The 22,501-nt window shown below is 36.2% G+C and overlaps 1 protein-coding gene across 9 annotated transcripts in view; it reads right to left on the bottom strand.

Moving 5' to 3' along the window:
• Nucleotides 1–22,501, bottom strand: part of REPS1 (RALBP1 associated Eps domain containing 1) — a 43,957-nt gene extending 21,456 nt beyond the window's left edge. For 2 of the 9 annotated variants that reach the window (XM_039322866.1, XM_039322886.1), the window contains exons 1-9: nt 21,867–22,496; nt 16,412–16,535; nt 14,246–14,442; nt 9,963–10,116; nt 7,901–8,028; nt 5,817–5,979; nt 5,194–5,257; nt 3,235–3,389; nt 1,455–1,591 (exon numbers count right to left, since the gene is read on the bottom strand). In XM_039322866.1, the coding sequence (XP_039178800.1) occupies nt 1,455–1,591; nt 3,235–3,389; nt 5,194–5,257; nt 5,817–5,979; nt 7,901–8,028; nt 9,963–10,116; nt 14,246–14,442; nt 16,412–16,535; nt 21,867–22,019 (1,275 nt within the window). In that variant the 5' untranslated portion in view covers nt 22,020–22,496. Of the gene's footprint in view, nt 1–1,454; nt 1,592–3,234; nt 3,390–5,193; nt 5,258–5,816; nt 5,980–7,900; nt 8,029–9,962; nt 10,117–14,245; nt 14,443–16,411; nt 16,536–21,866 lie in introns of all 9 variants that reach the window. The other 7 variants (XR_005554237.1, XM_039322913.1, XM_039322904.1 and 4 more) reach the window with 7 other exon arrangements.

Raw genomic sequence — 22,501 nt, 5'->3', positions numbered from 1 at the left:
AAAGGAAGATACAAATAACAAACCAAGAAAGTGACCTGGATAATCTTCCTACAAAGGTGGTTATTAAAGCTTTAAGGAATATTGGAAGAAGAGACAGAAAAATCAAAAGAAATAAAATTCTAGCACATTATTTGAAGGGATTAAAGATCAGGACTGTTAAAAGTAAAATGAAGGAATATAAAGTTGGTTTATCTGATCAAGGTTAAAATAGATATACTGTTATCTCTGGTACTCTAAATAGATTTTTGCTGATCAGACTGAATTATGAAATTTTAAAGATTTGTTTATAGATAAGAGGTGAGACATGGAAAGAAGAGATCTTTTGCATTTTAAGAGAAGAGATTGTTTATACTTGTGACAAAGAGGTAAGTCCTTTATATATCTATTTTTCTTTTTCCTTACTATATTGTTTTTTCTTTTCTATTTTTTCTGAAATTTCTATTTTTTTAGTTTATATTAATTTTATTAATCTTTAATAAAATTACTATAAAAACTATAATAACTATAATAAAAACTATAAAAACTATATTTTTAAAAAATACATTTTTCAGATATATTGAAATCTAATTCCCAGTCAATGGCCAGACTGATTTAACTGGAATCCTGATTGTACTAGATCAGTGATTCTCAACCTTTCTAATGTCGTGACCCCATAATACAGTTCCCCATGTTGTGGTGACCCCCAAGTGGGTGTGGCCACCAATAAGAGGGAGCAGGACAGCTAGGGAAAAGGGAAAAAAATGGCGGACAGCATGGTTTGGTGACCCCCGTGAAATGGTCATTTGACCCCAAATGGGGTCCCGACCCACAGGTTGAGAACCACTATACTAGATATAGGCAAAAAGACCCGAGCGTGCTTTCTGGTCTAGGTAAGAAGGGGTGGTAGAACCTAGTCAATTTGAAATAATCCCAGAAAGCTAAACAGCATTTGGATGGGAAACTACCAGAAACTTTCCAAGATTTTAGATTAGACTGGGAAATCAAAAAAGGGAAGACCAAAAAAAAAAAAGTAATGGCAAATCACATCCATACTTTTGCCAAGTAAACATAAACCATCACTAGGAGTCCAAAATCACTTCAAGAGGGACTTTATCTTTTACTGTGGTGTAACAGCAAAAAACGAACTGAATCACTCCAAAAGAAACCTCAGTAAATTTTTCTACATTATAGAGTTGAAATCACCCTCAAGAAATTAGCAAATCATCTATGTAGGATTTAGAACAGAAATCACTGACAGATAGCATAACTTTTGTTTTAAAGAGCAGGGAAAGAAAAAGAAAAAAGTGAGCCATTGTATACAATCCCAATATATTCTCCAGTTATGACAAGATCAAGGCTATATATACAGGAACACGAAATGTAACCCTACATTTAGAACGCAATCCAATCTCTGTTGTGTTATATATTCATTCTTAAAGTAAGAACTTCTACAAAATAGGGTATATTTTGCTAACCTCGCTGCTTTGATTCAGTTCAGGCCACGTTTGATTAAGTGATGGCATTGATGGTGATTTGCTTGGCGGTGCTTCTGCTGGGGAACTTGCAAAACCTACCTCAGCAGATTGATCTCCCACTTCTGAAACAGGAACTACTAAAAAAGCCAAACACAACATTGTAGTAATGTCTTTAAAACTGTGTGCTAATAGTTCGTTTCACATTGCAATTTCATAATTAATGTATGGAAGCATGCCTATAACATCTGTTATTTATGAACATTTATCAACTTATTTCAGAGATACCCATTATGTAAAGAACTGCACTATATTTACTTTATTTAGCTCCATTATAAATATTCTAGAACGGGTTTCCACTGGAGAATTTGAGAAATCACAGCATTTGTGGGTAGTTCTGGCATTTGTACTGCTCTCTGCCCCACTATATTAAAAAAGGCTTTCAACTTTACAGCAAACCAAAATATCACTGACCACATAGATTCTATTCTCATTAATGACTCTAATAAAATAGTAGTTAAGTACCCCATTGTTTTATTTTGAACTATATTATATAGTCTGGGAAAAGAGGCAATAGAAACTAGTAGCAAGTATATTTGGGCTAGAAAGAATGTTTTGATTATTCTCTATATTGTATATGATATTTTAATTACTTTTACATTTTTTCTGCTAATACCCCTCACTTGTTTTGATACATGTATTGGGTGGCCTTTGCCGCTGTTGCATATTTCTTAGCATGACAAATTTACCTGCCATAAAGTAGCAATTTTGTTTTGTCAGCTCTGTGCTTAAATTCTTGGGCAGGCTATTTTTTTTTTCAGCCTTCCCAGTTTGCCTTCCTGTAAAAATTGTGCTTTATGATTGGCTGCATCAAAATTGGAGATATGTCCACTAGCCTGAAAATGTTGGATACTCTGGTATAAGAGGGAAGTAACCAGAAAAGCTATATTGCGCGAGAAGAGTTCTTTCATGTTTTGGATTCAAACTATTTCATATAAGCAGAGCAGAAATTTCAGAACTCTAAGGCAAAATAACCTAATATTTTCCTTTTTCAAAAGTTATAATTTCACTTTATACATTCTGCATGTTAAGAACAAATAATATTTTCTTTGAACAATCAAAAATTACCAGCTTTCTAGTTTCTTATATTTGATGGCCACCAAGCATGAGAACAATCATAGGGTTGACTTTACTAGCCAGGGTCTAGAAAATTCTATGAGATTGCAAGAACTTCTGCAAAGATAGGGAAAGTGCAAAAGTTCTGTTTTATTAATAGTCTTTTATGGAAACCTCTTCCAGAAGTTCTTACTCCTTAAAGGATAGTCCTTGATCACATATTATGTTAAACAGAAAAAAAGATTGCTTGATTAGCTTCTTCATGGCATTAGAATGTAATCCTTAGGTGTGTTTATTCTAAAATATCACTAAAACAAATAGCTATTCCCTGGCTGTAAAAAGAAGGTTGCTAGGTTGGTACACGTCTTTGTTAGTAATACAAACTATCCTCTTTATTTCTATATTTTAAATTGTTTGATTAAATTGTAACATAGCATATACAGAACTGTTACAGGTGAAATATATTTTTCTGTCCAATAAGCAGATAAAATAAACTATTTTATTTTACCTACATAAGGACAGAAGCTTCTGTCTCAAAAAGAAAATCAGTTTTATACAGACACACACACACAAGAGAATGAAATAAAACAATTGCAATGCACAAGCAGTACAGTTTGTGTTACACATCCTTTAGCAATTAATTCAGAGCAAAAAAAAAAAAAAGTACCTGCTGAGTCCTCCAAATCAATCAGCTTGGGCATTAAACTTTCAGGTAGTTTTTCCGGCAAGTCATAACCATTTTTCCTAGCAACCACTAGATGGAAAGCAGCACAGAACTCATCCAATGTTAATGCACCATCTTTATCAAAATCTGACAGCTCCCTGAAATGAAATTATTTAACTTTATTGTACTTTTTTTGGAAAAACAACAACCCCTTTTCTGTTTTTTTCCAAAAGTCTTTCAAACTGAGAAAAAGTAATTTGAAGAAGTTCTAGCAAATATCAGATACTTTTACTCAGGGCTTTTTTTCTCATAGAACGCCCAGAACGGAGTTCCGGCACCTTTTTTGGATGGAACCTTGCAGGGTAGGCAAGGCGGGTTGTATGATGTGTGTGAGTTCCAGCACCTTTTTTTTTTTTTTTTTTTTTTTAGAAAAAAAGCACTGCTTTTACTAGGTAAGCATTAGCCTTTCATAGTCTGGCATATTGCATTTAAAACACAACTGAATCCTAAGAATCCATGAACTCATGGAATGCTCCTACTGGATGAAGAGCAATAACCAATTAATAAAAAAACTAATTTCCCCCATTCAAGAAAACCTTGAAAAATTCCTCCAAAGTGCTTATAGGTACTCTACACACAGAGGTGATGCAGGAGAATTATTAGAAAATGCAAACTGTCAAAAAGCATTTTCCATGCCTCTTTGCCAAAAGGAGTTTGTAATGTATCAGAATCCCATCTATTCACATAATATTAACTCAAAATATCAAAGTTGTGGCATTCAGTATTGTGGAAACCTTGAAGAGAACCCTAATTATCTGCTGTGGAAGAAAAGCTAATAACTATTTGACAGCACAAGTTAAATTTAGACAACTATTTCTTAAAGAATGTGAAGGGAGCATCTTATCCAATGAAGCATTCAAAAGACTTGCCTCTTTACACTTGCCGTGATAGAGGGTATGGAAATTACATCAAAGTGAGATACTGTCTTTGTCTCTTAAAAATAGTAGGCAAACGGATGCCATCTAGATTACAACTCTTATCAGTTCCAGTTACTGGACAATACTAATGAAATTATAGCCCCAAATATTTAGAGTGAGATGAAGACATGAATAAAAATATTATTTGAACAATAATTGGACCCAGACGATGTCAGACTATATTTACTTCATACAGAAAACAAAAGGCAGAAGTCATAATTAATTTGTTCTATTGATTGGAGATAATAAATGTAATCCTTATGTAGTGATTGCCTTGTTTATTGTTTATTGACTGTTCAAAGTTTCGATAGTGATGAAAAAGTAATTTTTCAGGATCAGTTATCACATTTATGACCTTCACAGGTCTATGTTTGTTTTTCAAGCCATGCACATGTATACATAACCAGAACTAAACTGTTGTCTGTGTCATATAATATATACGGATATATGCATAATTCTGTATTTATTTATTCATTTTTGTCATATTTATGCAGTGTATATTGGAGGTGGTGACCCTTTGAGAGTTATCTGCAATGAAATTTCATTTTAATGTATGCCAACTAGTGTACATTCAAAGTGGCAATAAGGTTATTATTTTATTATTCTATTCTATTCTAAAGCAAAGGAAAGCTGAAGTAAGATCATAAAGTCAGTTGCAGTTTCACTTAGCAATTGCTTCGTTTAACAATCAAATGGCCAATCCCAATTATGGTCACTAAATAAAACTACTGTAATTTGGATACAAGTATAAAATCTTATGTTTCTTTCCTTGGTAATTACAACAAAATTTAACATGAGATCATGTCAGATGGAAATTTACTCCTTGATTTTAATGGAAATATGATTAAGCTTCTAAATTACACTTATTTTTAAGACAAAAGGTTTCAGTATAAATGGTAGCGTTAGTTGCTAGGCATTTCAGTTTTATTATCCAATAACCTGGGCTCTTAGAACGATGAGTTTAAATAATTATATTTTAACTTACCAGATGTGTGAAAGTTCAAGAATAGGAAGCTTTGATTTCGTAAAAAATTCTTTAGCTGCAGAACCTAAAAATATTAAATTTATTTATTTATTTGTAAAATATATTGGTCGCCCATCTTACCCAGGGTAATAATGTTTGACTTTCAAACTAGAATTATAACCTCAATTGTAAATTATAAACTTTATCTATGACACTAAAGCTAGTGAGGTTTTAAAGATACACTAGGCTGGGGGCTGGGATCACAATGAGTTCAAAAACGCTAATGTAGCAAATCATTAGAAAACATTAAGCTAAGAAATTCACAAAAGCACTTACACAATATTTAATAGGCTCTCTTATGAATAAAGAATCCTGTCTATTAACAGAAGGACCTCTGATCTAGCAGAAATTAATACCAAAAGCTGCATGGAAAATTTTTGGACTTCTTTCTTCACAATCTCATTCCCTGGCTCAGTTTTCTTAAATGTGCAGAAGAAAAGAAAGAACTGCTTTAATAGCATTTTAGTTACTACATGCCAGGTATCTCTTTACTGAAAACTGAACTACGTACATTTTGTAAAATCGGTCTAATATTAGATAATTATACAATTATTCATTGTATCATATGTGCTTAAAAAGCTTACCTGGAATATATCCATTCAGATCAGGCTGAATAGTTTTAAACTGATTTACATAATATTGCCTTTGTTCATCTGTTATTTTCCAAGGATCATCATAGCTACTCGACTGCCTACGAATTTCTTTTGTTGTTGTAGCTGATGCTACAGTTCGTACTGTAGTCTGGTCCTGCAATAAAATATTTCTCTTCAGCATTTTCTGCTTTATTGACAATCTACAATTTTCTGTACTTATTTGCCTTGAAAAAGGAAACAATAGTTATTTATGAAAGTAGACTTCTGACTGGTGCTACCTGAGTAGAGCCATACTCCCCCCCCCAAATTATGATTGTGAGCTCAGCCATCTACTCTTTAGATCCATGCCCCTTCTGGCTAACTAAAACTGCCAGGGAGGCATCTTGTGGGAGAGCGCTTGTGGCAATGAATTATTCCTTGAGTAAGGTGATATGACCCCTGACTAAGAAGCTACTACTAGATCAAATCATACTGGACAACATTTTTCCAATATCTAATCTCCCCTTTTTTCCCCAATCAGGATTCAGGCCTGGGTAGGGGGATGGAAATGGCATTGGTGATACTTTTGGATGATCTCTGGCGGGAGCAGGATAGAAATCCTTGGTCTGCTTTATCTCTGAGCAACATAATCTCTTTGTGGAGAGGCTCTGGGTATTCTCTGAAGTTTATTCCAGTAGGTGGTGATCGGATAGAAGAGATCAGCCCCTACCCTGATATTCTCCCTTCTTCTATTCAACATCTACATGAAGTCACTGGGGACATCATCTGTTGCCATGGAGTGTGGTATCTTCAGAATGCTGAGGATACCCAGTTATACCAATGGAGTCAATGTCTTATCCTGGTGCCTGGAGGCTATGGAAGCCTGAACAACAAACTTCAATGGAATCCTGCTAGGACTGAGTGAGTCTGGGTTTTGGGGCCCTCTGGCCCAGGCACTATGCCATCTTTGGTACTTGGATTGCAATGCCCCAAGCAGACTTAGTGCCCAGCTTGTAGTTCCTTCTAGATCAGTGACTCCTGCTCAAAGAGCAGGTGGCAATCATAACTAGGAGGGCTTTTGCACAGCTTTGTGTTTGTTGCCCATATTTGGACCAGGAAACTATGCTCACAGTCACCGATGCCCTGGCCACTCTCAAATGGACTACTGTAATGCATTTTACATATCGTTGCCCTTGAAGAATATCTGGAAGCTCGGGCTGGTGCAATATGCAAAGGCATGGATAATGTGTGACCAGAATAGTATACATTACGCTTCTGCTCTATAGGTTGCACTGATTGCCAGTTTACTTCTGGAACCAGAAGTGCAGGTTTTGACCTTTAAAGGTGCAGGTTTTGACCTTTAAAGCCCTTTATGGCATGGGGCTAGGTATGAGGGACCACCTTCACCCAATTACGTCTCTCCATTGCATCAAGAGATATGCTGCAGGTCCCATCTAGAGTTTCGCCTGGCAAGAGATGGGCTTTATCTGTCATGGCACCCACCCTCTAGAACATCATCCCCACTGAGGTGAGGTTTGTCCCATCCTTGACATCCTTCCTTAAGTCTCTTAAAGCATGGCTGGCTGGGTCAGCAGGCCTGGAGATCTCAAGGAAACGGTGAAATGCTGCATTGTTTTTAACATCAATTATCTCCATTATTTTATTATTCATATTGGTGTTTTTTAACTGTAGTTTTAATATTTGGATATTATGATTGTTTTTACTGTAAGCCACCTAGAGTTCCTCTACTCTGAGATGGGCAGATATTTTTGACAGATAAATAAATAATTTGAAATGACAACAGCCATATAAACAACATAATGTTATGGAAAGTGTGCACAGAAGTTTAAAAATCAAAACACAAAGAAAAGCTGAAAGCTGGTTTTACAAATGAGTTTTAAAATTAAGATTCCTTGACCAAGAATCTTCAGTGCTACATGTTCAATGCCAGATTACATTCTGAGAAAGAAAGAATGAATTAGAGCTTAATCTTAAAAGACATGTGAAGACACAGCGCAAATCTTTAGCAGCAGTATGAAAATGACTGACATTATTTGGAATGAAGCAAATAAAATAATACTAATAAAATGTCACACCTGGACAGAAGCAGGATGCATGGTTAAAATAGTACTGGTTGGTGTATTATCTGCAAAACTGACCCAGTTTTCTTGATGCGGTGGGGGTGAATGGCCAGACCACACTGGTTCACCAGCATTACAGGACCCTAAAAATCAGAATGCATGTCAGTTTCAAAATCAGTATAACAATCTATTCAAGAAATGTCTGTGCTGAAATACTTTAAGAAGTTAGCTGAAACAGTGGTTTGGTCAGGGGTTTAAAAGTTTAATGCAGGATCCGAATAATATAGGTTCAAATGAGATTTGAGCTCAACCACATACTCATATTAAATGTAGTCTTGATTTTCTACTTCACATACCGATTTCAAAATAATTCACTCAGTAACCTGCTAATTGTGTTAACCATTATTACTACAAAGATTGCTTAGCAAGGCTTGGTTTCCTAATCTGTCTGACAGACATGTTACAATTTACAGTTTTCTAGCCAAACAAATTTGAATGTAAAAATTGGGCATCCCAAATCTGAATGTGTAACAAGAGGAGTGAATGAACTTAAGACTTAGTCCTAATAAACAAAACTTTAATAAAACAACAATATGCTATCCGAGGTACTTTCTGTAATAAATATCAAGCATGTTGATTCTTTCACTTTTAACACATACACACACACACACACACACACACACACACACACACACACTTCAGAGTAAGTGAAAGTAACACTCTTTTTGCTAACCTAGCAAGGCATTAATAGTAATGTTATTTACAGTTAAACAGATGTTGATATGAAAATTTGACACAAACAATGTCCAGACTAAGATCTTGCTAAAATATTATTTTTATAGTCTGCTCAACTATTTGTTTAAAAATACAATATATATTTTGGTAGAGAAAAGATGTGGATCCTCTTTAAAATACTTTTTCAAGTACAGTCCTTGACATACCCTAATGAAAGACTAAGTCTGGCTTCCCTTATTGTAACTAACATTCTCTTTAGTTAAAAATTAAAAATGCCCTGGCAGTCAGATTTATTCAACTGTTTTAATAGATACATGAATGAGTAAAGGGAAAAACCAACGTATTGTATTCCTAGTAAAAACCTGTAATACTGCTTTATAATCCCTTTATAATCATTCTTGTCCCTCCGATCTTCCTACAACACTCTTCTTACTATTGTGTTGGCCGATTTAAAATGGATCAAGTACTGTTCAAAGGCCAAGACATCACAGCACTAGAAAAATAGTGTAACCAGAAGTGTTACTTATAATAGTTAGTTATTACTATAACCAGAAGTGCCACACCACTTTTTTCCGTTTCCTCTCTCATCCCTTCTCTACTCCACAGACATGAGAGAGACACAGATCTCACACACCTAGTGTGTGATGACTGATTGATTAAAGCCACACCTCTGGAATTACAGGAGGAGCATGGATGACTAATCCTGGCATATTCTCTGGGGTCAATAATAGTTCATGGCATGCATACAGATAATCCCAAGAGCAGCTGTCTTCTCCACCCCCACTCCTACCCAGAAACCAGTATGGTTTCTGAACAGCGAAGGCTATGCAGGGCCAAATAAAACAAGGGACTGGCACATGATAAAGTGGGATGACTGGTTATTGTCATTTATGAATTTTTCAGCAAAAGGTTTAGCTTCCCTCAGTACACAAATAGCCAAGAAGAATACAGTATTCTTGAACTATTGAACTATTCAAGCGCAAAAAAAAAGTTAAAGTACTGAAGAGTCAAGCATCATGTGGACACACACTGTAGAGATCCTTTGAAAATAAAGAGCCACCGGACAATAAAGAGGATTGTCTGATTTCTCAGAAAGAGAAATGATGGGAGTTTGCATTGGTGCAGAGCAGAAGGTAAGGATTATTTATCACTAGGGTCGGTGCTGCCTGAAGTGTGTGTATTCAAGACATGAAGTATGGTAAAAGTAATTTCTGTGCATATCACCTGTCCACCCCATTCTAGAAACAGGTTACCTCAAATGCCTGGAATCCCTAATTAGTTATTAAATTGTTTGACAGGAATTTCATAAGCCCAGACAACACTAGAAGACATTTCTTAATACCTGACTGTGCTTCATTAAATGGAGCCCAGAAAGGTCCCTGTCCAGCAACGGATCGCTCATTATTTCCTCCACTAGGATGGCGGCTGTGTTTCCTCCACGAATTGGGAGAAGTTGGTGGAGACTGTTGTGGTGAAACGACTGGAGATGTAGACTCCTAAAAAATAAAGAAAAACATTAAGTACTGAAACAAATTTCTAAAACAAATCACTGTTCTTGGGTGAAAACTAGTGGAACAGAGAATGGATTTCTGTTTATACAATCTCTTCCCTTCCTTCCATCCTCTCTGAACCAGGTTACAGGTAGCCCAAGTGACTTACAAGCGGTGCTTGTACTTACAACGATTTCAGTGTTCTGCAGACACGTTGTTGCCATTTGTAATCTTCCCAGCTGACTTCCAACAATCAATGGCGGCGTCAGCAGGAGGTTGCTAGTTGTAGTCATGCGATGTCTCGCTTAACAACTACGGATGATTCACTTAACCATGAATGATTCACTCCACTTAGCGACTGCCATCACTAACTGGACTGGTCACATGTAGTTTTCCTTAACAAGTACTTCACTGGGTGACAGATTTGCCAATCCCAATTACAGTCATTAAGTGAGGACTACCTGTATGAGGGTACACGGGGAGCTTCAGGGAATGAATTCTTTTACTCCTCTCATTTTATCTGCAGAAATTGTTTCTGCTACTGAATATATGAAGCTGGATTTCACCCAAGATATAATTTTATTAGAATAGGTTAACACATTTTGAAAGGGACAGGTCCTATCTTTTTTATTGCAGTACAGAATTACATGAATAAATATTTCATCATTGAATAATTAAAATACCGCTCCACACAATGACAGATGAAGCTTATTAAGGCAATAGCAGTTGTCAAAGATTTTTGTGGAATCAAATTTAGTTCTCTTTATTGAGAAACAAACGAATGAAACAAATAAAAAACTACAGGGAATTACATGCTGGATGAAAAGTCACGCTGCATGAACCAATTACCACTTGAGGCTTTTCTCTGCCCCTTTTCAAGCAAAATCTGCTCAAAAGATTGGACAGTCCTTTGAAGCAGATGTTAAAGGTATGACAAGGAAGGGAGAATTGCTCTATTCTAGCTTTGTTGATGAAAACTGTTCTGACAATGGATTTTACTCTGTGTACTGGAAACATTCACGAAGGATAGTAGTTTGTAATTAAAAGTCCTGCAGACATAAAATCTTCAGAAAAGTTTCTCATTCTCATTTACTGCCGTTCAAAGCTGTCTGGTACTCAATAGACAGGGTTATCACTACAATTTTTTTCAGCATTTATTCTCTTATTGCAACTGTTCTCCCCCACAAATGTGGGGGAGAGGTGACAGGAAATACTCTTTTAAGAATACCTTTCAGTTAACACAATCTCTGGATCAAGCCCAGCTTGTTCAGACATGTCTGATTCCAAAGCATTCAGTAACAATATATTATATACGGTACTTTTAATGGAATTATATTACATGTTGTGCTGCCAGTACCATATCCAGAAAAGAGTTGAATGCATAATTTTAATACAAGTTATAGTCTGTCAACTCTATGATAAAGGTTTTCAGTTGAAGGTAGTCAGATGAAAAGTAATCAATAAAGCCTGCCTATATTTAGCAATCTGTCCTAAGCAAGGTAAACAACTTGGTCAAAACAGTATTACTATGGATACATGAATTAAGGCTGTGCAAAGCCTTCCAAAGAGGTATTTCTCTGTGTGGGAACATATAGGAAGCATCTTTCCTGAAATAATTAAAACAATTGTTTACAAGAATTGCATGGAAGGTAATCCCACATCTTTGCACATGCATGCATGGACATCCATTTTGCTTCACTTCAGCCGCTGGAACTTATTAACTCTATATGCTTACTGTCAATTATTTTCACTTTTTTCCTTGATTTTTAACTTGCTTTTTCTCCCTGATGTTGCATAAAGATTAACTTTCTTTAAATTAAGTCAAGTAAATCACAGATGGCAAATCTTCACATCCAAACTGTTCCTGAGATCAGAGATCTGGACCAACCTAATTCTATGCATATGATTGCAGGTTTTTAATCATTCTTCCTTACAAAATATGTCTCAAACCAAGTGTGTCTAATTTGCGGCCCATGGGCTGCATGCAGTCCTTCCTGGACAGCTAATAATGTGGCACCACAAGATCATAAAAATATATAAAAAAATAAAGGATGTTTGATTTGTATACACATTAACTATATTATATATTTTGTATGCGGCCCAAGTCAATTCCTCTTTGCTCAATGCGGCCCAGGCAAGCCAAGAGATTGGACAACCATGTCTTAGACCTTGATACATTTAATGCCAACTAAAATGGCACTCAAGATCAACAGAGGACAGACTACAACCTCTCAATACAAAGGAGATAGCAAAAGGTTATTATTACTCAAATATATGGATAGCTGGAAAAATGGCATTTAAAATAGTGGTTAAATGTATTGCTTAAACAACAGAAAGATTAGTGCCTGAAATCCCCGGATGGCCGTCCATATCTAAGGTATGGTCTGATACTAAATAAACCTTAAACCTGACCGTGCGAATAGTTGCCAGAAGTAAACACTGAAGCCGTATGTGAAGGAAGTACATATCTGAGTAGTTGAAAACCAACCCATCTGAGATTTTGGAACTGTAAGTCCTGCTACTCTAAACTATCCAGAAGCAAATAAATATTCATTTAAGGTCTTCAGAATTAAGCAATGAGATTCTTGCAACCGGTACAATTGTTACCATATCAACTTAAGCTTCTGGACAATTTTCATAGCCTCACAAAAAATATTTTGCAATAATCAAGACGTTAGCTACAATGAAACATTTTATACACCCAAAGTTCTGATCAGCAATACAATTGAAGCTACTGAAAAACACTCCTTGATACAGGAGTTTCCTATGCATCTACACCAGTGGTTCTCAACCTGTGGGTTGGGACCCCATTTGGGGTCGAATGACCATTTCACGGGAGTCGCCAAACAATGCAGTCCGCCATTTTTTCCCCTTTTTCTTAGCTGTGCTACTCTCTTTTATTCTATTGGCTTTTGAAAGCCAATAGAATAGACTCTCTTGAATAGAGTCTAATTCTATTGGCTTTCAAAAGCCAGTAGGAATTGTCCAGGCTGTCTCTGCCCTGCTGAGCCCGCCAAAAGTCCCATTCTGCAAACGGTGCTGCACCAGTTGAGTAGTCCTCGACTTATGACCGGTTGAGTAGTCCTCGACTTACGACAGGTTGGGGGGGTCGCGGCATTAAAAAGGTTGAGAACCACTGATCTACACAATCACCCTGTTCACATACTACTTTGGTTCAACAATACGGGAAAATGTAAGTGTTTTCAATACTGCACTATGTATAAAAAGGAAAAAACAGAAAAGCTGAAGACCAATCTACGAATTAGCAATCGAAATATTAATCCTTGCTAAATCCAGTATTTAATTTTTTTAAAAAAATTGCACAAATGTTCAGCAGAAATTATTTAGAAAAATAACTGTAGAATTCCTGAACTTCTCATCTCTTTCAAATTAAAATCGAATCTAGAAATAAATCCACATCTCTGTTCCTATTTTAAACAGTCTACTTATCTCCAGATTATCTTCTATATACCATTGTATTTTCAAATAAATTGGAAGAGCCGAAGTCCAAACCTTCCATATTTAAAATCTCCTGCTTTGAGCAGGGGGTTGGACTAGAAGACCTCCGAGGTCCGTCCCAACCCCTATGATTGATTCTATGTTCATATTTAAGAGCATATTATTTCCTAGAATAGCTGCAGAGGGCACACATGCAAGGAAGAGGAAAGGAATCTGTTCAGCTAACACTATCTGTTCTATTGGAAGGAATATGCTAAGTTTGGTTGTACAAATATTAAAGTATTTCATTTTATATAAATAAAAATTAAGCTATGTGATTGTGTGAAATAGAGTAAAAAAAGGAAGACTAGTTTGAGAAGGAATCTACTGAAAACCTTATTAAATTTGAGATTCTAGGACAGGGATAGGCAACCTTGGTTCTTTTATGACTCATGGACTTCAATGCCCAGAATTCCTGAGCCAGCCATGTTGAAGTCCACGAGTCATAAAAGAGCCAAGGTTGCTTACCCGTTCTAGAATAAAATCATGGAATCTATTTTTCCTGACACAATTTCTTAGACAAGTTAAAGTAAATCAAAAGTAGCCAAGCCTGCGACTATTATTTTTTTTTAACTTATCACAGAACTAGACATGAAAGACACACATACCCCCTAAGTCAGCCTCTAGATTTCATTACCTGTTGATCTGTAGATGGACGTTGTTGAACTATATCATGGCTCACAGAGCCCTTTTTAGCTTGTATTCTGCCTGGTGGAGGAGGAATTGCACCTGAATAGGAAGATGAGTTATCAGCATCTGAAGAATACAAGGATGAATGCCTTAACTCCTGCTCATTCTTTGACATCACAAATCGGGGCAGGGGGAGGTCTTTGACTGTCAAAATAAGATGACATGGATTAAGAAACTTATATTACAAAATTCTGTTGAGTAGTAAATTAAAATATAATTTTAATTTTGAGTTGTTACTAAAATATTTTGTTAAACCGTATTGTATTACTATGAAAATAACTAAGATTGTGACAGTTCAGTTAAAATCCAAAGAACAATAATCTTTAGTATCAGTATTTTCAAACATAAAAGCATCAATACAGATAGTCCTCGACTTAGAACAGTTCATTTAGTGACCACTCAAAGTTACAATGGCACTGAAAAAAGTGGCTTAGGGCCGTTTTTCAGTTACGATCTTTCCAGTATCCCCATGCTCACGTGATCAAAATTCAGACGCTTGGCCACTGGCTCATATTTATGATCATTGCTGTGTCCCAAGATCATGTGACCCCCTTCTTTGACCTTCTGACAAGCAAAGTCAATGCAGAAGCCAGATTCACTTAAGAACCTGTTTCCTAACTTATCCACTTAACAACTGAGGCAAGAAAGATCATAAAATGGGCAAAATTCACTTAACAAATGTCTCACTTAACAACAGAAATTTGGGGTTCAATTGTGGTCATAGGCTGAGGATTACCTAGAAAATTTAAATATTTTAATAGGGATAATTTATTTTCTAAATGTCTTGAAGCTTTAAACACATCTCTTTAACATACACATTTAATATTTTGTATTTCTTTTTATCTAGAAACAAATATCAGAAGGCATTTAATTCATAAATGCATATACAGGAGTGCTGTAGGAAGAGCAAGAAGCTTCCATACAGTAAGAAAATGTAATTCTCCATACAATGTAGATATACATATGTAGTTTATGATCATTTTTGTCAATAAATAAATGAACAAGTCTAATGTTTTTGAGTCATTTTTGTAATTGGGTTCTCTTGATCTAGTTTTAGGACTTGTGGGAAGAAGGGATGATGTTTTAAGTCACATTTATGCAAAAACATTGAAAATTCAAAAGGATCCACAAACCTTTAAGAACCACTGTACTGTATGTATTTGCATCTAAACAATAAGACATGGATCTTAAGTATCATAGTAACTTAACACTGAGCTTGCTTTATCAGTATCACAACTCCCTAAATCCAAATTTAAAGCATTTTAAAGCAATCTTGACCAACCAAGCTGGTGAACCTCAGGAAGAGAATCAAAATAGTTTCAACTCAGATTCATGGAAAAGCTTGCATCTATCAACTGATGTTTATTTTAAAAGCAAGCTCCCAAGTTTGAAACGTGTAGTGTTTGTTGCAGCTGTGCCCCTACACCCAATAACAACTTTTTAAATATCGGTATTTAATCCATTGCGAAGTTTTTGATATCTAATGAACTATCACAATATGGGCTTTCTGCCGGATAATTCTAAAAGCACCTCAAGCCCTTTACAGCATAATACCTGAGCAGCCACGTGTTAGAATGCACACAAGCCTTTTATGCTTGTGCTTCCCCCCCCCCCACCCCCTTGCTTCTATACTTAACTGACAGTGAATTGAGAAATCTCACCAGGCATTACTGTTTCATTCTTCTGTAGGTTCACTTATTTATTCCTATTTCCCACTACGGGAAAAATAAATAAGCACCGACTTTGAGAATAAGTTAAAATAAAAATCAGGCCAGGCTGTTTGACATTCCTTTTCACATTAAAAACAAAATTCTGCATTTTCCCTTACACTTAAAAATGCATGACAATCTTAAGGCTGAACGGTTTACACATATAAGTTATATGTTTTACATACATGTAAGAGGTCTAAAATTCAGCTTTCTTTTGTAGCTCAAGAGCTGGAATTCTGTTCCACTTTCTTGTGATAGTAAGAACACTAACACAAGTCATGCGTGAGACACTGTTTTATGAGTTCCTTATTTCATTTTTGAGGAACTAGGCCAGTAATATATCATAGTCAGACAACAGGCATATGGTATTTTAAATTTGATTTTCATATTATTTCAAGGCTTACCAGAATTTAAACTTTCCATTCGTAGTGGAAACCCAGACTGAGCCACTGCAACAAGTTTCAAAGCAATGTAGAATTGGCTTCTTCCAAAGTATCCAAGTCTAGTTGCACCACAAAGTTCCATGATCTACAGACAGATCAATATACATATTGTGAGATTGTATCTGTCTATAAAGCTTAGTATGAATATATGCATTCTGTCAAAGGAATAAATAATTCCAAAATTCAAAGTTAATGACACTGAGCCATTTTTCAATAACTATATATTATAATAAGACAGTTTTGCAATGCATGGGTGCATATTACTTATTGTTAATTTCTTCATAGATAATATGCATGCAGCACTGCACAGTGTAGTCATGCATTTGTAACTGTAATGAAAAATTTGGCAATTTTAAATGCACATTTTAATAGCCATTGATTCAAAGAAAATAAAATCCACAAGGAGGGCAACATAATGAATATCTATAAGAGACTGCCATCATATGAATGTTCATTACAAATTGCAGCCATGTGTTCAGCAACAATTCTGTTCACCAATAATGCAAAAGTATTATAAAGTACTAATTTCCTAGTTTCTATTCAATATTTAACATAAGTATGCTTTATGGTACTTAATAGTTCATGTTCCTGTTCAGTGAAATATCCTAATTTCCCCAGTTTGAATATTTGTTACGGCAATACATTTTGCTGTTTCCACCAGAAAAAGAACTTCATTTTTATTAATTTCTGTAAGACTCTCAATTTCAGTTTTTAATCATACATTTTTCTGATTGCAGCATACTGTACAAGCAAATCTATCAGAAACAATCTGTAATGATCTGGCTGACAGTATCAACGTCAAGTCAATTAGCTATGGGAACCATTACTGCTCAGCCAATTTCACTGGAAATTTGGGATAAACCATTCTGGAACCTGTTATATCAGATAAAAAAACTGGGTACTCAAAACCTGAATTATAACATTAATAATAAAACTGATGCAGTTTGATTTAATTTAATTTTAAAAGGTTCCAGTACATACAGGAAGTTTTACCTAGATAAATATATATAAAATTATATAATAAATTGAATATAAAACAAAATGGTCTTCCAATGCAACATAAAAAAGATGGAATACAATTAAAAATATCTCTTGCTGTGGCAAAATATATTACACAGGCTTGTCCATTCAGTCATCAGGCATCAAGTTCAATCTGGATGAGTTTTTATTTTAGTTAAGAAATACCACTGAATTCCTAGAGACAGCAGAGAAAGAACTATCTGTGAGAGGTGTTTATTTTAACATAATATCATGACTACTAGACTACAAGCAATCTCTCTTCTTGTGTAAGTTTAGTTACTCTGCAACAATTTGTACAAAAGCTGCAAATGAATGTATAATAGCATTGCAGGATTAGGCACATTAAGCAAGATTAATTCAATCCCATAAACTCCCACAATATTTTGGGTTGAAAATTGAGATGCTATGTTATTTCTGACTCTAAACATAGTATTGATTCAAAGTTTCTTCATTAGTTAGTTGATAAATGCTTTAAAGACAAAAAGTCCCTGAGTAGGTAAGTTCTTCATATTCTTGAACTCCTTTTGTAATATGTAAAACATACATATTAATTGTATCTCAATTTAGGGTAACTATATTTATATTCTAGATTTTTTAAAAAAAAATGGTTAGGAGAAACTTAAGACAGTAGTAACTGAAACGTTATCCCAGTAATTGCAAGAAAATCTATGCTATTTAAGTATAGCTCATAAAGTTCCAGTTCAATTAATAGTAGCTAAACATGATACAGCATTTTAAGTGACTACTTATTGCATCAGATGTACACATAGCTGAACAATTTTCTAAAAATACCATTAAAAGAAATTCTTCACATTTGAACCTTAAGGTAAAATTTGCTTTTACATACATTAAACAAGTTAGGGAATAGGCATACCAACCATGGATTCTGGAATTTTTTCCAATCCCTTAACAATAGCTCTGTCGTAATACATCCTAAGCAGGGGGCTTAGGATGGAAAAGCTGGAAACATTGTGAGACATTTCTCACTATCTTTCTTATATAAATAAATTGGGCAAATTTTTTTCCTGGATATTTTACTTCTTAGACCTTTTTTTTGGACCTTTTTTTAAAGATCAGAGCTTTCTTTTATCAGCTTCTCCATCCCTACCAGATGTTTTCAGAAAATTTTCAGAAAGTCAGTCTGCTAATGAACAGATGGCAGGAAGGTCCAGTTGCCTTTACATAAAAATGGAATGTACACATTGTGATATACACCAGAGAAATTTAAATAGAATTTTAAATACTTCTGTCCAGCAATCACTCCATAAAGTTAATCAAATGTTTAAGCTATCAAGTTCTAATAGAATGCATTGAACTTCTTGCTCACATGAAACTGCCTAAGCTTTCACTACATTTCCTTCATTGAATAGAAAGAATGAACACTTAATTTGACCCAATCTTTGTTTTCCATAATTCCTGTTTTGTATTACTGATAGGCTAAAAAGAGACATATCCTTATTTATTCCACTGGGATTCTCTATTAATAATTTTTCTATTGCATGCTTTCTTTTCAACTAGATTCCAAAAATGGAAGTTAGTTTACATATTAATAGTTCACCTTAGTTAGAACTGGATCTTAGGTGATAACTGGCCGTGTATCAACAATAAACCAGTATTTAGTGTTTCTCTCCATTTTGAGTACAAGCAGAAACTGTATAAAATACTACAGCAATCAGCAAAACAATCACTAATTGAAGAGTTATTCAGCTAAAAATTAACTGTATTATTATATAGGCTGCTGGACATTTATGCAATATGCATCACAATAAGAAAGTTAAAGTTAAATGCAACATTCTGAATCAATACAGGAGAAATTCTAATTTTCAGGTTGTTTTTTTTTTTGTCAAATTGTGTCAAGTGTTTGTCCTATGCCACTTCTGAATTTGTTTTACAAAGTACACAATTTCCCATTTCAAACTTTTAAGAACTTCATTGTGAACAATTAAAACGTAGCAGAAATGTATATGTGTGTGTATAAAAGTCAGAACAGCATCTATTTTGACCAATATATACATTTCTAAATGTATCATGATTTTCATATATGGACATACATGGCAAACAGTCACACAAATATTTATTAATGTTCAAAGCCAGGGGCTTTTTTCTTCTCAAATAGAAAAGCAATAATGAACCATATGATCTAGTGGATCTGAAAAACGTACTTATACTGAAGAGACGTATCATAAAAAAATCTGAAAGCTATCTCACCCTTACCAGGCAACAAATTAAGAGACACAATGCTACCTTGGATAGTGATAGGCAGCCTACTTCCCAGTTAGATGCTATGGGCACTATTCTTTTTACAGTATGACCAAAAGCAAAAGATTGTGGAAGATACAGTCCAAAATACTTAAAGGGCACCTGGCTATATATGTGGACTTAAAAGGTCTAAGTGAATGCTTAAAACATTCTTAAAAACAAAATCAGAGGAACTATAGTTTACAATGAATAAATAAAAAGCAATAAACATAGTTACAAATCTTTGTAATATAAATGCTTTAATTCTGACAAAAGTGATAAGCTGGAAAGTAAAAGCAAACAGAAGAACATATACAATGTGCTTGAATACTGATAGAATTGAATCTATTTTGACAGTTACAGAAGATGTAGATCTCATTCAAGTGTAACTAAAACTCAAACCCCTTTTAACAAAACAATTGTATTCATAGGCAAATATAGCAAGTTTTGTCAAAAACTTATCTTTTATACATGTTCCAGTTAGTCAAAACTCAAGGCCATGTCTATTTCATACAAGGGGCAAAGCAGTCTTAATACAGTCTTCTCTACTTGTTTGTTGGCAACAGTTGTGTAATACACAGTTCAGGCTTTCAATAGATTAAAACAATGTAACACAACATCTACTTACTAACCATATCATTAATAGATAAATTTGTTTTGCCTCATGAGAGTCCTGCCACACATGCTAAAATACAGTACACTGCCTGCTTTTTATTTGTTCAAGTGAAGGAAATAATCGGTTACTGTCCAAAAGAGTTGGAAGCACTAATTGTCACTAACCTATTTCAGTGCCTTAAATTTTCAATAACTTCAAAAAGAAGTTGGGCTGCATTCTACACTTAATAAAAAATAAGGCACTGATACAGGTTAATGACAACTACTGCTTCTGACACTTTTGGATAGTAATCAAATGATGATGATCAAGTCACACCTATGACTACACACTTACAAAACCCAAATGTTTTTGTGCAAACTAATAAAATGAACTAGTGGAATAAATAAAAGTTCACCATATCAGATTGTTAAAATAGTATTATGCCACTTTCTATGAAATATTTAGTACGGTTCAACACTCCCAGAAAGAATCCAAGAAAAAAAGAAAGAAAGAAAGCAACTGCACTAAAATTAATTTCAAAAGATACATTCCTAACTATAAGGTATACTTTGCAAGCATACCGAGCTAAGAAAGCTCTAAAGCAGTGGTTCTCAACCTGTGGGTCGGGACCCCATTTGGGGTCAAATGACCATTTCACGGGGGTCGCCAAACAACGCAGTCCGCCATTTTCCCCCTTTTCCTTAGCTGTGCTACTCCCTTTTATTCTATTGGCTTTTGAAAGCCAATAGAATAGATTCTCTTGAATAGGAATTGTCCAGGCTGTCTCTGCCCTGCTGAGCCCACCAAAAGTTCCATTCTGCAAACGGTGCTGCACCAGTTGAGTAGTCCTCGACTTACAACCAGTTGAGTAGTCCTCGACTTATGACCAGTTGGGGTCACGGCATTAAAAAGGTTGAGAATCACTGCTCTAAAGCATCCACTCCATACCATGAAACTGTGTCCAGTAATTCAGAGTACCAGCACAACAAAATTGAGAAAAGGATTACCACATAGTTAGAATGAATACTAGTGAAAGAGAAAAAGGCAAAGGTTGTTTCTGTGTTGCCTTTAAGTACTACTTCCACTCCAAAGTTATAGGAAAAAGCCTTGCAGTTCTAAATTCCTTGGAAACGCCTATCTTCATATCCAGTTTCCAATTAAATGGTCTCCTTATTTTACTTTTGCGGAAGACTTCGGGTTTTTAAATTAAAAAACCAACCAAGAGATTAACGTCAATACCTTGCGTTTTGTCGTAAATGCTGATCTTGCACTGGGAAACAAGAAGTGCAAAAGTGCCCGAGACACCACCAGCTTGTACCGCCTCCCTCGGTGGTGCATTTTCAGAAATGGACCCGCTTTTCCTTAAACATTCACTCCCCAAGCGATCCTCCCGCTGCAGCTGCTGGGGCTCAGAAGCCTCGAGGGGAAGCAGGAACTCCCCGCAGACGCTTCCCTAGCCGAGGCCCCCCGGAGGTCAAGAGCAGCAGTCTGGGTCGCCTTCGGGGAGAAGGGAAGGGGGCCAGGTGGAAGGAAGCCACGGAGGCGGAGGCGGCGGCAGCTTACCTGCATGACTATCTCGTTGGGTAACTGCGCGGCGCGGAAAAGCTCCAGGACCCGCCCGTTGGACGCGACTTTCTTGGTGCTCTCCGTGTCGCAGTAGGAGAAGAGGTCGCAGTAATAGCGCTGCTCCGTTTCACTCAACGTTAAACCCTCCATCTTACACCGGCCCTGCCCTGTCCTGCCCCGGGGATCGATCCGACAACTGGGTGGAGTGAAGGAGGGAGCGGGACCGCGCTCACACGCGCGAAGCCGCCGCCGCCGCCTCGCCTCCTCCTCCTCGCGCCAGCAGTGGCCGGGGAGGAGGGGGGGAAGGCCTTCCGCAAAAAGGGAACGAGAACGCGCGCGTGCGTGTGTGTGTGTGTGTGCCTCTCGCCGCCTCGGCTGTCGCTTGTTGATCTCGCGCCGCGAACCTGTCTTTGCCCACAAGAGTTGCGGAGGAAGGTTCCAATCCAGAGGAAGCCCGACGACAGGGGGGAGGGGCCGTGGCCGCGCGTGCAAAGTGGGAAGGGGAAGAAGAAGAAAAAAGCGCCCAGCGCTTGAGTCGGTCGAAGTCTCCTAATAAAGTTTCTGTACGTTTCTCTTCCGTGCCTTTGGCCACGCCCATTCCCCCTCCCTCAGGCTCTCTGGGGACGGCGCGC

This window comes from Crotalus tigris, unplaced genomic scaffold, assembly GCF_016545835.1.
Source record: "Crotalus tigris isolate CLP2741 ecotype Arizona unplaced genomic scaffold, ASM1654583v1 scf7180000017611.44802233496:7321179, whole genome shotgun sequence".
Taxonomy (NCBI): domain Eukaryota; kingdom Metazoa; phylum Chordata; class Lepidosauria; order Squamata; family Viperidae; genus Crotalus; species Crotalus tigris.
Note: the sequence above shows the minus strand (reverse complement) of the source record. Positions and strands in the feature narration are given on the sequence as shown.